The 15,932-nt window shown below is 42.0% G+C and overlaps 1 protein-coding gene across 1 annotated transcript in view; it reads left to right on the top strand.

Annotated features, from left to right (window-relative positions):
- LOC131203646 (maestro heat-like repeat family member 5) overlaps positions 1-11,825 on the top strand; it is a 35,768-nt gene extending 23,943 nt beyond the window's left edge. Inside the window, exons 16-21 of the mRNA XM_058194063.1 lie at positions 2,428-2,609; positions 3,411-3,548; positions 4,032-4,146; positions 7,824-7,967; positions 10,329-10,505; positions 11,709-11,825. Of these exons, the coding sequence (XP_058050046.1) occupies positions 2,428-2,609; positions 3,411-3,548; positions 4,032-4,146; positions 7,824-7,967; positions 10,329-10,505; positions 11,709-11,807 (855 nt within the window). The 3' untranslated portion in view covers positions 11,808-11,825. The remainder of the gene's footprint in view (positions 1-2,427; positions 2,610-3,410; positions 3,549-4,031; positions 4,147-7,823; positions 7,968-10,328; positions 10,506-11,708) is intronic.
- Positions 11,826-15,932: the final 4,107 nt, after the last annotated feature.

The following is a 15,932-nucleotide window of genomic DNA, read 5'->3' as shown; positions in this document are numbered from 1 at the left end:
CAACATTTACAACACAATTGATGATCAATATATCAATATAAATCATAAGGATTGCCAGCAGCAAGTTATAGTCATACAGTCATAAGTGGAAAGAGATTGGTGATGGGAACTATGAAACGATTAATAGTAGTGCAGATTCAGTAAATAGTCTGACAGTGTTGAGGGAATTATTTGTTTAGCAGAGTGATGGTGTTTGGGAAGAGACTGCACTTGTGTCTAGTTGTTCTGGTGTGCAGTGCTCAATAGCGTCGTTGTGAGGGTAGGAGTTGAAACAGTTTATGTCCAGGATGCGAGTGATCTGCAAATATTTTCACGGCCCTCTTCTTGATTCGTGCAGTATACAGGTCCTCAATGGAAGGCAAGTTGGTAGCAATTATTTTTTCATATCCAAAAGAGATATCAGACTAAGATATATCAGACTGCCTTTGAATGATTAGGATGTATTATTTTTGATTCCTTTGAGGGAGGTTAGGATTTGATGAGAATTGCAGGAATATAACTGAGTTAGGAGGGAAAATTTTTACATATGTTTGTTTTATTTTAAAACTATACCTTGTGTTTGTTCTGGGAAGTCGGGGGGGGGAGGGGAGGGTTTTTTTAAAGGGAGGGGTGAGGAGGGGAGAGGGGGGAGAGGGGGGAAAGCTTTTTTTATGTAAAACTTTTTCAATAAAAAAAATGAAGAGAATATAGAATAGATAGAATAGAATTTTTAAATGGCCAAGTGTGATTGGAAACACAAGGAATTTGTCTTGGTGCATATGCTCTCAGTGTACATAAAGAAAAGATACGTTCATCAAGAATTCTAAGGTACAACACTTAATGATGGTCATAGGGTACAAATAAGCAATCAGGAAACAATCAAGATCAATATAAATCGTAAGGATACAAGCAACAAAGTTACAGTCATACAGTCATAAGTGGAAGGAGATGGGTGATGGGAACGATGAGATGATTAATAGTAGTGCAGATTTAGTCATTAGTTTGACAGTGTTGAGGGAATGATTTGTTTAGCAGAGTGATGGTGTTTGGGAAGAGACTGCACTTGTGTCTAGTTATTCTGGTGTTCAGTGCTCTGTAGCATCGTTTTGAAGGTAGGTTTTGAAACAGTTTATGTCCAGGGTGTGAGGGGTCTGTAAAAATTTTCACAGCCCTCTTTTTGACTCGTGCACTGTACAGGTCCTCAATGGAAGGCAGGTTGGTAGCCATTGTTTTTTCTGCCGTTCTAATTATTCTCTGAAGTCTGTGTCTGTTTTGTTGGGTTGCAGAGGAACCAAATCAGACAATTATAGAGGTGCAGATGACAGACTCAAGAATTCCTCTGTAGAACTGTACCAGCAGCTCCTTGGGCAGTTTGAGCTTTTTGAGTTGGCGCAGAAAGAACATTCTTTGTTGTGGTTTTTTGATGACATAGAAGAGAATATTTGTAGTCCAGGTTTGAACTGTGGGGTCCTTGATGCTCTCTGAGCTTGGTGGTTTTATTGCAGGCGTCTCGTGACCCAACTAGGTAACATCATCAAGGCTAGAAGGAAGCGGGGTTTGTGGAGAGGAGGGGAAGAAGAGGAAGAGGGAAGAGGAGGACTGTGAGGTCCTGGTGCTGTATCAGCTTGGCTGCTTTCTTGCAGACATTTCATTACTCAACCAAGTAATATCAGGAGGAGGAGGAGGAGGAGGAGGAGGGAGAGGAGGAGGAGGCTAACCCTAACCCTACTTCTAAGCCTAACTCTCCTAGCACTGATGATGTTACCTACTTGGGTCATGAAACATCTGCAACAAAAAGCCCCACACTCAGGCAGCACCAAGGACCCCTCCAATAACCTAATAGGTAGAGAGTGTAGGCACCAAGACAAATTCCTTGTGTTTCCAATCACACTTGGCCAATAAAAAGTTCTATTTTATTCTATTCTATTACCAAACTCTTTGTCCCCAGTTCTGTCTCACTTGTGCCACTCGTTGTCTCCCTTTTGTTCTGTATCTACACCCCGCTGGCCTATCAAAGTCTGAAGGGGGTGTAGAATCGGTGTTTCAGAAGTCCCACTTCTAGCCAAATTTTGCCCCGTGTCTCAGACATGGACATTCCTGGCTCAGTTTTTCTGGACATGAGGATTTTTTCCTCCTGATTGGCCCATATCAAAGGAGTTCCAGTTTTGGACACTGTAAGCTAACTAACCTGTTTCACCTCACAATCTGGAGGCTCAATCCTAGATAGAGGTGGATATTTATCTCTCTGGGCACAATGAGAATGTATCTGCTGAACAAAACTCCGCATTAGTGACACGAAGGGCATCCGGCCAGTAAACACTCAGCTCCATTCAGTTGCCCAGGCTCCACCCAGCAAGGAATTACGGGGTCGTTAAAAGAAGAAGATGATGATGATGAATCTAAGTAACTGGTGAGCAGAAGCTGACTCTCCTTTCATCCCATTTCTAGGCCACCAATGCTCTCTGTTTTCTTCTATCCCTTCCTAATGCGGCGAACACTCTGCAACACAAGTTCCCCAACCTGCTCATCGCCCTCGTAACCCAGCTTTATTTTCTCCTGGGAGCAAGCAAGAGCGGGTCCAGGAGATCCAGCAGAGTCACTGAGGTTTCAGAGCAAATCAACCTCTTGGGGTAAGGAATCTCCTCGGCCCAAGCTGGATCCTTTCTCCATTTCTACAAAGCTCGGTAGATGCCTACAGGTTTTCCCCAAGTTGACTTACGACCACAACGGAGCCCCAAATTTCTGTTGCTGAGTGAAACAGTCCTTAAGTGAACTTTGTCCCATTTTGCAACTTGTCTGGCCATAGTCGTTAAGTGAATCGTTGGGTTGGGTAAGCTAGTCCCGTGGTTGTTAAGTGAATCTGGCTTCCCCACTGACTTTGCTTGCCAGAAAGTCACAAAAGGGAATCGCGTAACTCTCAGACACTGCAACCGTCATAAATATGGGTCAGTTGCCGAGCGTCTGAATTCTGATCACATGACCATAAGGATGCTGCAACGGTCGTAAGTGTGAAAAAGGGTCAGAAATCACTTTTTTGCATGGTGGGGTAACTTTGAACGGTCACTAAATGAGCTGCTGTCAGTCATAATAATCCAGCTCAGCCACAATTAACCTCTGATTGGCTCATAGACACTGCAAACCATCATGGTTTAATAGAATGCTTTCTGATCAGAGTAAGCCAACATCACCGTCATACCTCTCATAATCAACTCTATTACTTGAGGGAGAAGGAAAAAATGGGGGGGCTGTTTGTTATTGTTTTTGTTGTTTGTTTTGCATTGTGTTTTGTGGTTGCTGCACAAGCCCCAAAGTGAAACCTGGAGCTATCCTGCACAGCAGCGGGAGGCCGACTGGCGTCAGCGCAAGCCTGGGCTTTGCGGGGGGGTCGGCTGAATGATTGGCACCAACTTTGGTTCCTTGTTTTGATTTAGCAACACAGTGCAAACGATCAAAAACCTGATCATGTGTGCTGGCTATGAAGAGGAGTTCAATGATTTGGAGAAGCTGGGATGTTGGGATATGCTGGTGACCCCTGATAGTTTCTTTGAAGGAATCTTCCATCTGATCCGGTAAGAGATTAAAAGTCAAAAGAGCTTGGCTACAAGTGGCAGTGGGTGAGAGAGGGAGGGGAGAGAGAGGGGAAGAAGAAGAGGCAGAGAGAGAGAAAGGCGGGGGAAAGGGAGGGGAGAGAGAGAGAAAGAGGGAGGAAGACACAGAAGGTGAAAGTGAGAGAGAGGGAAGGTTACAGGGGAGGAGAGGGAGGGGAGGGGAGAGTGAGAAAGAGAGAGGGAGGGTGAGACAGAGAGGGAGGGAGGGGGAGTCAGAGAAGGAGAGAGAAAGAAAGGGAGAGGAAGGGGAGAAGGAGCGAGAGAAAGACAGAGAAGGAGAAGGAGGGTGAGAAATTCTCTAAATGGAGTAATTCATTGAGTAATTCATTTATCGATAATTCAGATCATGATTTCTCTAGCTTGGTGATTTTCTTCTCCCTAACCAGCAGATCTTGTCTGATTTCTCCATATTTGTTTCTCCATATTTGTTTCTCCATATTTTAGGAACTTGTTCAGCTTGTCTAAAGTGGAGCTCAAGACCTTTTTTAGACAAGCCAACACCTACCTGCGCCGCCCCGATCTCCGGGAGAAGACTATCGGGATGGTTTTCTTTTCGGAGGTGAGGAGACCTTATTTTTTATTTTTTTTTATTTATTTATTTGTCACAACAATATATATAGGTATCATAGAAAAAATTATACAATATATAAACGTATACATGAGGAAATATAAGGAAGTATAGGCATATATATATATAAGAAGAAAAAGAAAAACAATAGGACAGGAACGGTAGGCACGTTTGTGCTCTTATGCATGCCCCTTATGGTCCTCTTAGGAATGGGGTGAGGTCAATAGTAGAAAGTTTTTGGTTAAAGTTTTTGGGATTATGGGAAGAGACCACAGAGTCAGGTAATGTGCTCCAAGCGCTGATGATTCTGTTACAGAAGTCCTATTTTCTGCAATCTAGATTAAAGCGATTAATATTAAGTTTAAATCTCTTGGTTGCTCTTGTATTATTGCAATTAAAGCTGAAGTAGTCTTTAACAGGAAGGACATTACAATAGATGATTCTATGAGTTAAACGTAGGTCTTGTCGAAGGCGACGGAGTTCTAAGTTTTCTAAGCCTAGGATTTCAAATCTGGTGGGATAAGGTATTTTCTTGTATGGAAAGCAAACAGCACAGATTATAGTAAATGGTAGTTTGACAGAAGTTATTAAGATTGCGAAAGGAACAAGACAGGGATGTCCCTTATCACCATTATTGTTTGTTTTGACTCTGGAACCATTATTAGATAAAATACGAGAATTAATGAAAATAGAGGGAATTAAGATTACACAATATGAGTACAAAGTTAGAGCTTTTGCAGATGATGTAGTGGTTACGTTAACGAATCCTATAAATTCAAGTAGATTTTTGTTGGAAGTAATTGATAAATATGGAAAGGTATCAGGATTTAAAATAAATCAGAATAAAACAAAAGTGATAATTAAAAATATGTCTATACAACAGAAACAAAAACTAGAGGAAATGACAGGATTTGAGGTAGTAAAAAAGGTTAAATATTTAGGGGTCTATATTAGCTCATCGAACAAGAAACTTTATAAGAATAATTATGACTTGCTATGGCAAAAAGTTCAGAATGATATGAGTGGCTGGAAGAAATTGCAGTTATCCCTATTGGGAAGGATTGCGGCTATTAAAATGAATGTGTTACCTAGATTTTTGTTTCTGTTCCAGATGATACCTATAATTAAAAAGGATAAAAATTTGGAAGATTGGCAGAGTGGGATTAATAAATTTATATGGCAGGGTAAAAAGGCGAGGGTTAAAATGAAAATAATACAGGACTCACGGGAAAGAGGTGGTTTAAGAATGCCTAACTTTAAACTATATTATGAAGCAGTAACCCTTTCAGTAATAAGTGACTGGTTTAACTTAACAGAGGAAAGAATTTTGAATATAGAAGGTTATGACTTGTTATATGGATGGCATGCGTACTTATTTTATGGAAAAAAAGTGGATAGGGCTTTTAAGAATCATGTGTTGAGAAGTGCTTTTTTGCGGGTCTGGAAAAATATTCCTATAAATTAGATTACAAGATTCCTATATGGGCGAGCCCTAGACATGCAATAGAGAATATAAATATAGAACAGAAACAGGAAATGATTACATATAAAGAACTTTTGTATGCTGAAGGAGGTAGATTGCAATTAAAATCATTACAGGTATTAAATGAAGAAGGGAGGAATTATACTTGGTTTCAATATGGGCAAATAAGTGCTAGATGGAAAGAAGATCAAAAAATTGGTATAATGCAAAGGGAGGAAAATTTAATAAAGCAAATTAGAAATCAGACCCAGGAGCATATAAAGAGATTGTATAATGTGTTGCTTGAAATAGATTCGGAAAAGGATTTGGTAAAGGATTGTATGATAAAATGGGCACAGAATATTCAGGAACCAATAATGTTGGAAACATGGGAGAAAATTTGGGTTAGAAATGTTAAGTTTACACAAGCACAGAATTTAAGGAAATTTTTATAAGATGTTTTATAGATGGCACTTAGATCCCAAAAAATTATCATGTATGTATCCTAATATCCAAGCGAAATGTTGGAGGTGTGATTTTGATGATGCTACATATTTTCATATTTGGTGGACTTGCAAGAAAATTAAGGTCTTTTGGATAAGAATTTGGTGGATTATTCAAAATGTACTGAAGAAGAAGATAAAGTTCCTGCCACAATTTTTCCTTTTGGGAATTATAACGGATTGTACAGGGATTGAGACTAAATTGATTCTGAATTTAATAACAGCAGCAAGACTGTTGATTGGACAATACTGGAAGAAAGAAGAGATACCTACAATAGAAGAATGGATATTGAAAGTTATTAATTTGGCTGAGATGGCTAAAATCTCAGCGTTTTTAAAAGACAATACGCAGGAAAGATATTTAATTGAATGGAAAAAATGGATTGATTATCTACAAAACAGATATCAGATTAAGAAATATCAGATTGCCTTTGAATAATTAGAAAGTTATTTTATGTAATGGGGAGGGGGTTGGGAGACGAAAAGCTTTGGATGTGGTTATTTGGATTGGAAGGGAAAATTTTATTCTATGTTTGGTTTATGTATAACTATACCTTGTGATTGACCCGGGAAGCCGGGGGGTGGGGGAGGGAGGGGGGTGTTTTGTTTTGTTTTTGGGAGGGAGGGGGAAAAAAGGGGGAAAAATGTTTTTGTTTTTTTAAAACTCTTTCAATAAAAAAAAAAAGGTATTTTCTTGTTTTCAGAGGAGTGGAGAACTCCTCTGAACGTTGGGATGCACCCCAACATTCTGGAGCTCAAGGACAGTTGCTCAGGGTTCACCAGAACTTGATGATTAGAAACTTGAAGTTGTAGGTGCTCCATCACTGGAGCTCTTGAAGAAGAGACTGGACAGCCATCTGTCTGGCATAGTAAAGGGTCTCCTGCTTGAGCAGGGGGTTGGACTAAAAGGCCTCCAAGGTCATCTGGTATGCTGTTCATTGGTGGAATGGCTTCCTCCAGAAGTCTTGGTGGGGGAGGGAGGGAGGGAGGGAGGGAGGAAGACTCAATGACCCAAATTCCTTTTACTCTTTGCATTATAGGCAGTTTTGTATTCTTACAACTATCATTTACACTACCTTTTGTCATACTGTAGTCCTTGACATATGACCGTCATAGAACCTCCAGTGGTCATTAAGTGATCGCAGCAGTCCTTAAGCCAATTCTTTGATCATATACTTAGGATAAACCAGATCTTTCAGTGATTTCCTTTTACAGGTTGTCCACGACTTATGACCACAACTTAGCCCCAAATTTCTGTTGCTAAGCGAAACAGTTCTTACGCAAGCTTTGCCCCACTGTACAACCTTCTTTGCCACAGTTGTTAAGTGAATGGCTGCAGTATAAGTTCTTATGTTAGTCACACGGTTGTTAAGTGAATCTGGTTTCCCCATTGACTTGGCTTATCAGACGGTCACAAAAAGGATCACGTAACCTCGAAACACTGTAACTGTCATAAAAATGGACCGGCAAGTCCCCAAATTTGATCACATGACCATGAGGATGGTACAATGGTCATAAGTCGGAAAAATGGACGAGTCCCTTTTGTTCGTGCCATTGTGACTTTCAGCGGTCACTAAACGAGGACATTATTTTCTTTTTCTCTCCCCGTAATGGCTGAAAATGGCATCTCTTAGTAGAGGCTCTCAGGAAAGTTCCCTTCCTTGGCTTTGCTAATGCTCCGTATCTCAACTCTTGTTCCTCAGCTTCTGTATCACCCGGAGGTTGGCAACTTCTTTATTATGCAAGATATTCTCCATGTTCTCATGGAATGGATGACTGAGCCGTATGCCCTCATACAATTCTTCAGCATCCGAGGTCTTGGATACCTTTTGCAGCGCCCTTTCGAGGTAAGAGATGGGGGGCAGGAAGTGAGTGGCTTCCAAGGTAGTAGCAGGTGTGACCTCACTCTCTGGAATATCTACAAGGCTGGGAAGAAGAAGAAGAAGAAGAAGAAGAAGAAGAAGAAGAAGAAGAAGAAGAAGAAGAAGAAGAAGAAGAAGAAGAAGAAGAAGAAGAAGAAGAAGAAGAAGAAGAAGAAGAAGAAGAAGAAGAAGAAGAAGAAGACAACCAGCAGAAAGAGGACAGACTCAGCTAGAGTGGTGTCTCTTCTACAAAGATGGGTGTAGCCCTGAAAGATCTGAAAAATCAAGTAGATCTGAAAGCAGAACAAGAAGCAAAGGATGGAAAGTAATCAAGGAGAAAAGCAACCTAGACCTAAGGACAAATTTCCTGACTGTGAGAACAATTAATCATTAATCATTATGCTGGACCGGGTCGCCATATCGGATGCATGCGCATGCTGGCCAGCTGATTTTCAGGCCTTCTGGGCCCACCAGCAGTAGGGAAACAGGCTGCATCCTACCTCCGGATGGCCTGGGGGGTGGGAAAGGCCCATTGTTTGCTTTTCTCAGGCTCCTAGCCTTTCTAGGAGGCTGGTGAGGGTGAAAATGGCCTTCCCCATCACCCCTGGAGGCCATCCGGAGGTCAGAAACAGCCTCTTTGCCGACTTCCAGTAGGACTGGAAGTGCCGTTTCTCACCCTCCAGACCCTTTCTAGGAAGCTGGTGAGGGTGAAAATGATCTCCCCACCCCAGAGGCCCTCCAGAGGCTGGAAAAGGCCCTTTTGCTGACTTCCGAGCAAACCGGCCTTTTCCAGCCTCCAGAGGGCCTCCAGAGCAGGGGTGGGTTCTAATTTTTTTTACTACTGGTTCTGTGGGCGTGGCTTATTTTGTGGGTGTGGCTTGATGGTCATGTGACAGTGGGTGTGGCTTGATGGTCATATGACTGGGTAGGTGTGGCCAACTCAATGTCTCTCATGTCAAGGGGTATCTCGCCTGGCCCGTCCCCTCCCAGCCATTCCTTGTCACACCCAGCCTCGACGTATCTATAATTCTGCAAAAATGTTGTTCACCTTTTTTCAACTTTATTATCTATATACTATAGATTGGGGTCTCCAAACTTGGCCACTTTAAGACTTATGGACTTCAACTCCCAGATTTCCTCAGCCAGCTTTGCTGTCTTAAAGTCTTAAAATGGCCAAGGTTAGAGACCTCTGCTATAGATGCACTTTCATGGACCACTGAAAGGAGGAAATGGCTCACATGCTTTGCCCAACGGTGTGATAGACAACAGTCTTTTAAGGGGCTGCTAGAAAGAAGGGGGGGGAGTATTTTCCAAAGCACCAGAAGGCAAAACAAGAAGCAATGGATGGAAACTCAACAACGAGAGAAGCAACCTAAAACTAAGGACGAACTTCCTGACAGTGTGAACCTATATAGGTTTCAGTCATAATTTCACATATAAAATAGCCATTCATGTAATACAACCTGCATATTGTTCAAAACAATCATTAGTATTATGGCTGATGATTGACAGCAAGGCTAAAATCCGCATTCCCTCCCCACTCCAGGGGAAGGTTACTTCAAAATCCCCATTTCCTCCCCACCCCACTAATCTGTTCTGGGAAGGAATCAAACTCCCCCCTCTTCATTTCCCAAATAAAATATCCCAGATAATTAAGGAATAATCAAGCTGCTAGCAAGGAACCTGCCTGCAATTCCACATTCCTGCCAGCTGCATAAAGGAAACTTTGTAAGCAGAGATCAAAGAAAGTGGAAGCCGGAAGTTCGGCTCCATTTACAAGCAGACAGAAAACTCATTCAAGACAGGATACTTCACAATGGAAATCACCCAAACCTTTTTAGAAACACAAAGCCCATGTTGCACAAACCCCAAAACTTCAAAAACATTGAATCATATAAGAATTCCTCCTCTTATCCAATTTGTTGTTCAGCTGACCGAGAAAGGAGCTTCTAGCCATTCTGTCCATTTAAAACGACAGCATTTTCCCCCACCTTCTTCTTTACCGAGTGATCTCCTGGCTGAGAAATGAGCTGATCAGTTGGGAGGCTTCTTGGCTTCTCAATTTAAAGGGATGGTGTCTTTTTTCCCCCTCTTCTTCGACAAGTGAGTTATGGGTGTGAGACCTCCCCACTCCCCCCAATTTTCGGCACACGATGGCAAAAAGGTTAGCTATCACTGGTCTAGAGTCTCCTGCTTGAGCGGGGGATTGGACTAGACCTCCAAATTCCCTTTCAAGCCTGTTATTCTATGTTCTGTGGGCTTCTGTGTGTTTGTCATTATCGCTAGTAGACTCAGAGAACTCCAGTGAACGTGTTTAATTGCTCGTTTCTTTCCTTCTTCCTCCAGAAGAAGATGTTGGAGCCATTCTTAACACCATTGGTCAACTGTGCAGCCCATCAAAACAAGAGTGTTGCAAAGGAAGCGCTGAGGACCCTCAATTTCCTCTTCCGTCATCTCAGTGTGACCACACATGGAGGCAGGGCTGCAAATCTAATTCCAATCCTTCCGAAATATTTCGCTGATGTAAGTCAACCAAATTGTGACGAAGTGGTTTCCTCTCTCTCCCTCCCTCCCTCCGTCGCTCTCTCTTTCTCTCTCTCTCTCTCTTTCTCTCTCTCCTCCCCTGCCCCCTGCCCATAAAGATGGCCTGGGTACAGTGGTGGAATTCAGCCAGTTCGCACCACTTTGGGAGAACCGGTTGTTAACTTTTTGACCAGTTTGATGAACTGGTTTTTGGAAGAAATCATTAGTGCAGAGAACCGGTTGTTAAATTATTTGAATCCCACCACTGCCTGGGTACCAAATGCAGAATACTAATTTTATCAAAAATCTTAGAAATAGTTCTGTGTTGTGCTCATCTAAAACAATGTGTAAGCTTGCAGCTGGTTTCTTTGTTCTTGAGTGGGTAACTGAGTCAGATCAGATTAAGGGGATTTTTCTTAATAGAAAATCAGTTTGGTGTGGAGGTTAAAGGCTAGAAACCAAGAAAGCATCTTTCATTAGCCTTGATGCCAGCTGGATGATCTTGGTCAGTCACACGCCCTCCCAGACTCCTAGGAAGCAAAAAACAGCAAACTGCTTCCAAAATATTCCTGGACAAAAGAAATCCCCGTGGGGGCTTTTGCAGACAGTTGCCAGGAGTCCAAAGTACCAAAGCAAACAAATTTAAAAATCCCCCAAAATGTCCATAATAGATTGTGGGAATGTGGTAGATATAACATATCTTGATTTCAGCAAAGCGTTTGACAAAGCACCCAATGATCAAGCTTGCTAAATGAAGACAGGACAGTATGATGATTAAACAGATATATCTGAAGAGATTCTCAGTTATCCAGCTCATGGGTGCCCCAAAGGTGCTTTTTCAAAAGGCAACTGGACTTTGTTTTTCCCCGAGGAGGTTTCTCTTCTCATCCAATAAGCTTCTTCAGTTCTGATTAGCAGATGTGAAGAAGCTTCTTGGATGAGAAGTGAAAGGTCTTCAAGGAAAAAGAAAGTCCAATTGCCTTTTTCAAAACTATCTTTGGGGCAACCACGACCTGGATGATTGACCATCTCCATGGACATTGAACTGGGAATAGGTGTGCTCTGAACTTGTGTGTTCTCCTGCAAACTTCAAGAAACTTCTGTATGGCAGCCACCAACCACCCCAAGAACCCAACAGTTCAGCATTGAGCTACATCCATTTTCTCCTATTGGGAGGACTAACCTGTTTCTCTTCCTTCATAGGACGACATTGAATTGAAGAATGTCTCAATCAGAATATACGATCTTCTCCTGAAAGGAGTGAAGGATTTACCTAATAGTGATGTAATAAAGGGTTTGTGAAGGACAAACATTTAGTTTTATTCCAGATGCTTTCGGACAATCTTTTGAGATTACTACAACTACCTAGTTCAATTTTTAAATAATTTAACAGATTGAACAAATTAACAGAGTTGGAAGGGACCTAATAGGTCATCTAGTCCAACCCCCTGCTCAAGCAGGAGACCCTACCCCATTTCTGACAAATGGCAGTCCAATCTTTTCTTGAAAGTCTCAAGTGATGAAGGTCCCACAACTTCCGAAGGCAAACTATTCCATTGGTTGATTGTTCTCACTGTCAGAAAGTTCCTCTCATTTCTAGGTTGAATCTCTCCTTAGTCAGTTTCCATCCATTATTTCTTGTCTGGCCTTCAGGTGCTTTGGAAAACAGTTTGACCCTCCTCTCTGTGACAGCCCCTTAAGTATTGGAAGATGGCTATCATGTCTCCCCTGATCCTTCTCTTCACTAGACTAGCCATGCTATTGGATTTCTAATTCATTGGTATTTTAAATCTAATTAATTAGTTGTCACAGCAAGGGATGGGAATGTTGCAAACCAAAGAACAGACAGCACCATGGGTCACATGTTAATGTATAGTCATTACATATTTACAAAGTAAAAACCCTTCCCAAGCTGGTGCATCTCCTATATGTTAGGATCAAACTTGCAGAATTCCCAGCCAACAATATGCTAGCTACATATCCTAGAGATTGCAAACTGGATGCAATTGTATGCATGAATGACTTTGCCAGACAGGAGAAAGAGTAGCAGATTAGGCAATAGTTAGATAAGAGATAGCTGAATCTGCAGAAGGAATGGGTATGAGGCAGGGGTGAGTTCTACTTAGCTTTACTACCAGTTTGCAGCGGGATCGCGTGTGAGCGCTCGCTTTGCTTGCACACACATGCTTCCTGATGACGTTGGGGTTGGTGGGCGGAGCCTCCCCCCGGTTTTACTACCAGTTCTCAAGAACCGGTCCGAACCAGGGGCAACCCACCAATGGTGTGAGGCAAACATATCAAAAGGGACCCTCCTTAGCTTCTTGGATTATAAAGATGGGGGGGGGGAGAGGTATTTTCAGATTTGCAAGATTCTGTTACTGGATTGCTGTACAGGTGAACTGACTAATTCAAACCCTGAACTAACCAATCCTCTCTTGGGAATTCATTCTAGCCTAATAGAAAGTAAGGAGTTACAGGGTGGGGGTACAGGAAAATAGATCCTTCCACTTAGAAAAAGGAAAGAGCTATTTTAGACAGAAAACGTGACTTGAGTGAGACAATATAGCAATGCTCTACAGAAAAGGCACCGTTCATGTTCATGTCTTCTGGGAGATACTGTTTAAAGGCAAATCAGGATCTATGATCAATTCTCTGCTTGGCTTTCACAATCCAGTGCTCTCCAAATGTGCCAGATTCCCATTATCACCCACAAGTGCTATCATATTGGTAAGAGAAGATGGGTCAAACATATCTGGTGGAGAGAAGGGGCTATTCCAGAAGGACAATCTGTTCTCTTCTTAAAACACTCTCTGAGACCAATCTAGGTTCATATATAAGAATTCTAGTCCAGTGGACACTGCATGAGCCCACTGTTCTTCCAGTCTTTGGTATCACCTACAAAATGTAGTTCTGTGGGAATTCATTTCTCTCACCTGGATGATTGACCATCTCCATGGACATTGAACTGGGAATAGGTGTGCTCTGAACTTGTGTGTTCTCCTGCAAACTTCAAGAAACTTCTGTATGGCAGCCACCAACCACCCCAAGAACCCAACAGTTCAGCATTGAGCTACATCCATTTTCTCCTATTGGGAGGACTAACCTGTTTCTTTTCCTTCATAGGACGACATTGAATTGAAGAATGTCTCAATCAGAATATACGATCTTCTCCTGAAAGGAGTGAAGGATTTACCTAATAGTGATGTAATAAAGGGTTTGTGAAGGACAAACATTTAGTTTTATTCCAGATGCTTTCGGACAATCTTTTGAGATTACTACAACTACCTAGTTCAATTTTTAAATAATTTAACAGATTGAACAAATTAACAGAGTTGGAAGGGACCTAATAGGTCATCTAGTCCAACCCCCTGCTCAAGCAGGAGACCCTACCCCATTTCTGACAAATGGCAGTCCAATTTTTTCTTGAAAGTCTCAAGTGATGAAGGTCCCACAACTTCCGAAGGCAAACTGTTCCATTGGTTGATTGTTCTCACTGTCAGAAAGTTCCTCTCATTTCTAGGTTGAATCTCTCCTTAGTCAGTTTCCATCCATTATTTCTTGTCTGGCCTTCAGGTGCTTTGGAAAACAGTTTGACCCTCCTCTCTGTGACAGCCCCTTAAGTATTGGAAGATGGCTATCATGTCTCCCCTGATCCTTCTCTTCACTAGACTAGCCATGCAATTGTATGCATGAATGACTTTGCCAGACAGGAGAAAGAGTAGCAGATTAGGCAATAGTTAGATAAGAGATAGCTGAATCTGCAGAAGGAATGGGTATGAGGCAGGGGTGAGTTCTACTTAGCTTTACTACCAGTTTGCAGCGGGATCGCGTGTGAGCGCTCGCTTTGCTTGCACACACATGCTTCCTGATGACGTTGGGGTTGGTGGGCGGAGCCTCCCTCCGGTTTTACTACCAGTTCTCAAGAACTGGTCCGAACCAGGGGCAACCCACCAATGGTGTGAGGCAAACATATCAAAAGGGACCCTCCTTAGCTTCTTGGATTATAAAGATGAGGGGGGGGGAGGAAGAGAGGTATTTTCAGACTTGCAAGATTCTGTTACTGGATTGCTGTACAGGTGAACTGACTAATTCAAACCCTGAACTAACCAATCCTCTCTTGGGAATTCATTCTAGCCTAATAGAAAATAAGGAGCTACAGGGTGGGTGTACAGGAAAATAGATCCTTCCACTTAGAAAAAGGAAAGAGCTATTTTAGACAGAAAACGTGACTTGAGTGAGACAATATAGCAATGCTCTACAGAAAAGGCACCGTTCATGTTCATGTCTTCTGGGAGATACTGTTTAAAGGCAAATCAGGATCTATGATCAATTCTCTGCTTGGCTTTCACAATCCAGTGCTCTCCAAATGTGCCAGATTCCCATTATCACCCACAAGTGCTATCGTATTGGTAAGAGAAGATGGGTCAAACATATCTGGTGGAGAGAAGGGGCTATTCCAGAAGGACAATCTGTTCTCTTCTTAAAACACTCTCTGAGACCAATCTAGGTTCATATATAAGAATTCTAGTCCAGTGGACACTGCGCAGGCCCACTGTTCTTCCAGTCTTTGGTATCACCTACAAAAATGTAGTTCTGTGGGAATTCATTTCTCTCACCTGGATGAGGGTCTGCTAATTAAACTGAAGAACTTGGTGCTGGAGCATAGTTTGATGAGGCCTACAAAAAGCAGCACCCCACAACTATTTTTGCACATCCCCAATACTTATTCACATGAAAAAAAAAAGCCAAGGCAAATAATTAAATATTTCTTTTGGTAAAGATTTTCTCACATAGTAAAATCTGCAGAAACAAGTGGGCAATCCACTAAGCATCCCTCCAGTGCAAATTGATGGAAACTGCATGGGAGCAGTACTTGATGGGAAAATGCAGAGGGTTTTTTCTTTTTCTTTTCTGAGTTCTCTGAAACACCAGCAGCAAGGATGGAAAAAGGGGGAAACACAGGAGACGCTTATCTCATTGACAATTTTGCCTCACACCAAGTAACTGTTCACAATTAGACACTTCTGGCTCATATTTCCCTTGTCGCCCTCACTGTGGAGAAATTTGTGGGGATTATAATTGAACACATTAAATGCATGCACATTTTATTGTGTCTCCTACTTCCACACAGATTATCCCACCTCCTGACAAAAGGACATAGTTCCAGTGCTTCCTAGAAACAAATGCTGTTTGGTTAAGGACAGGAGAAAGAGTAGCAGATTAGGCAATAGTTAGATAAGAGATAGCTGAATCTGCAGAAACAAGTGGGCAATCCACTAAGCATCCCTCCAGTGCAAATTGATGGAAACTGCATGGGAGCAGTACTTGATGGGAAAATGCAGAGGGTTTTTCTTTTCTTTTCTTTTCTTTTCTTTTCTTTTCTTTTCTTTTCTTTTCTTTTCTTTTCTGAGTTCTCTGAAACACCAG

The sequence above is a fragment of the Ahaetulla prasina genome, chromosome 9 (genome assembly GCF_028640845.1).
Source record: "Ahaetulla prasina isolate Xishuangbanna chromosome 9, ASM2864084v1, whole genome shotgun sequence".
In the NCBI taxonomy this organism is placed as follows: Eukaryota; Metazoa; Chordata; class Lepidosauria; order Squamata; family Colubridae; genus Ahaetulla; species Ahaetulla prasina.
The sequence above is the reverse complement of the archived record's forward strand: the minus strand, read 5'-3'. Positions and strand labels throughout refer to the sequence as shown.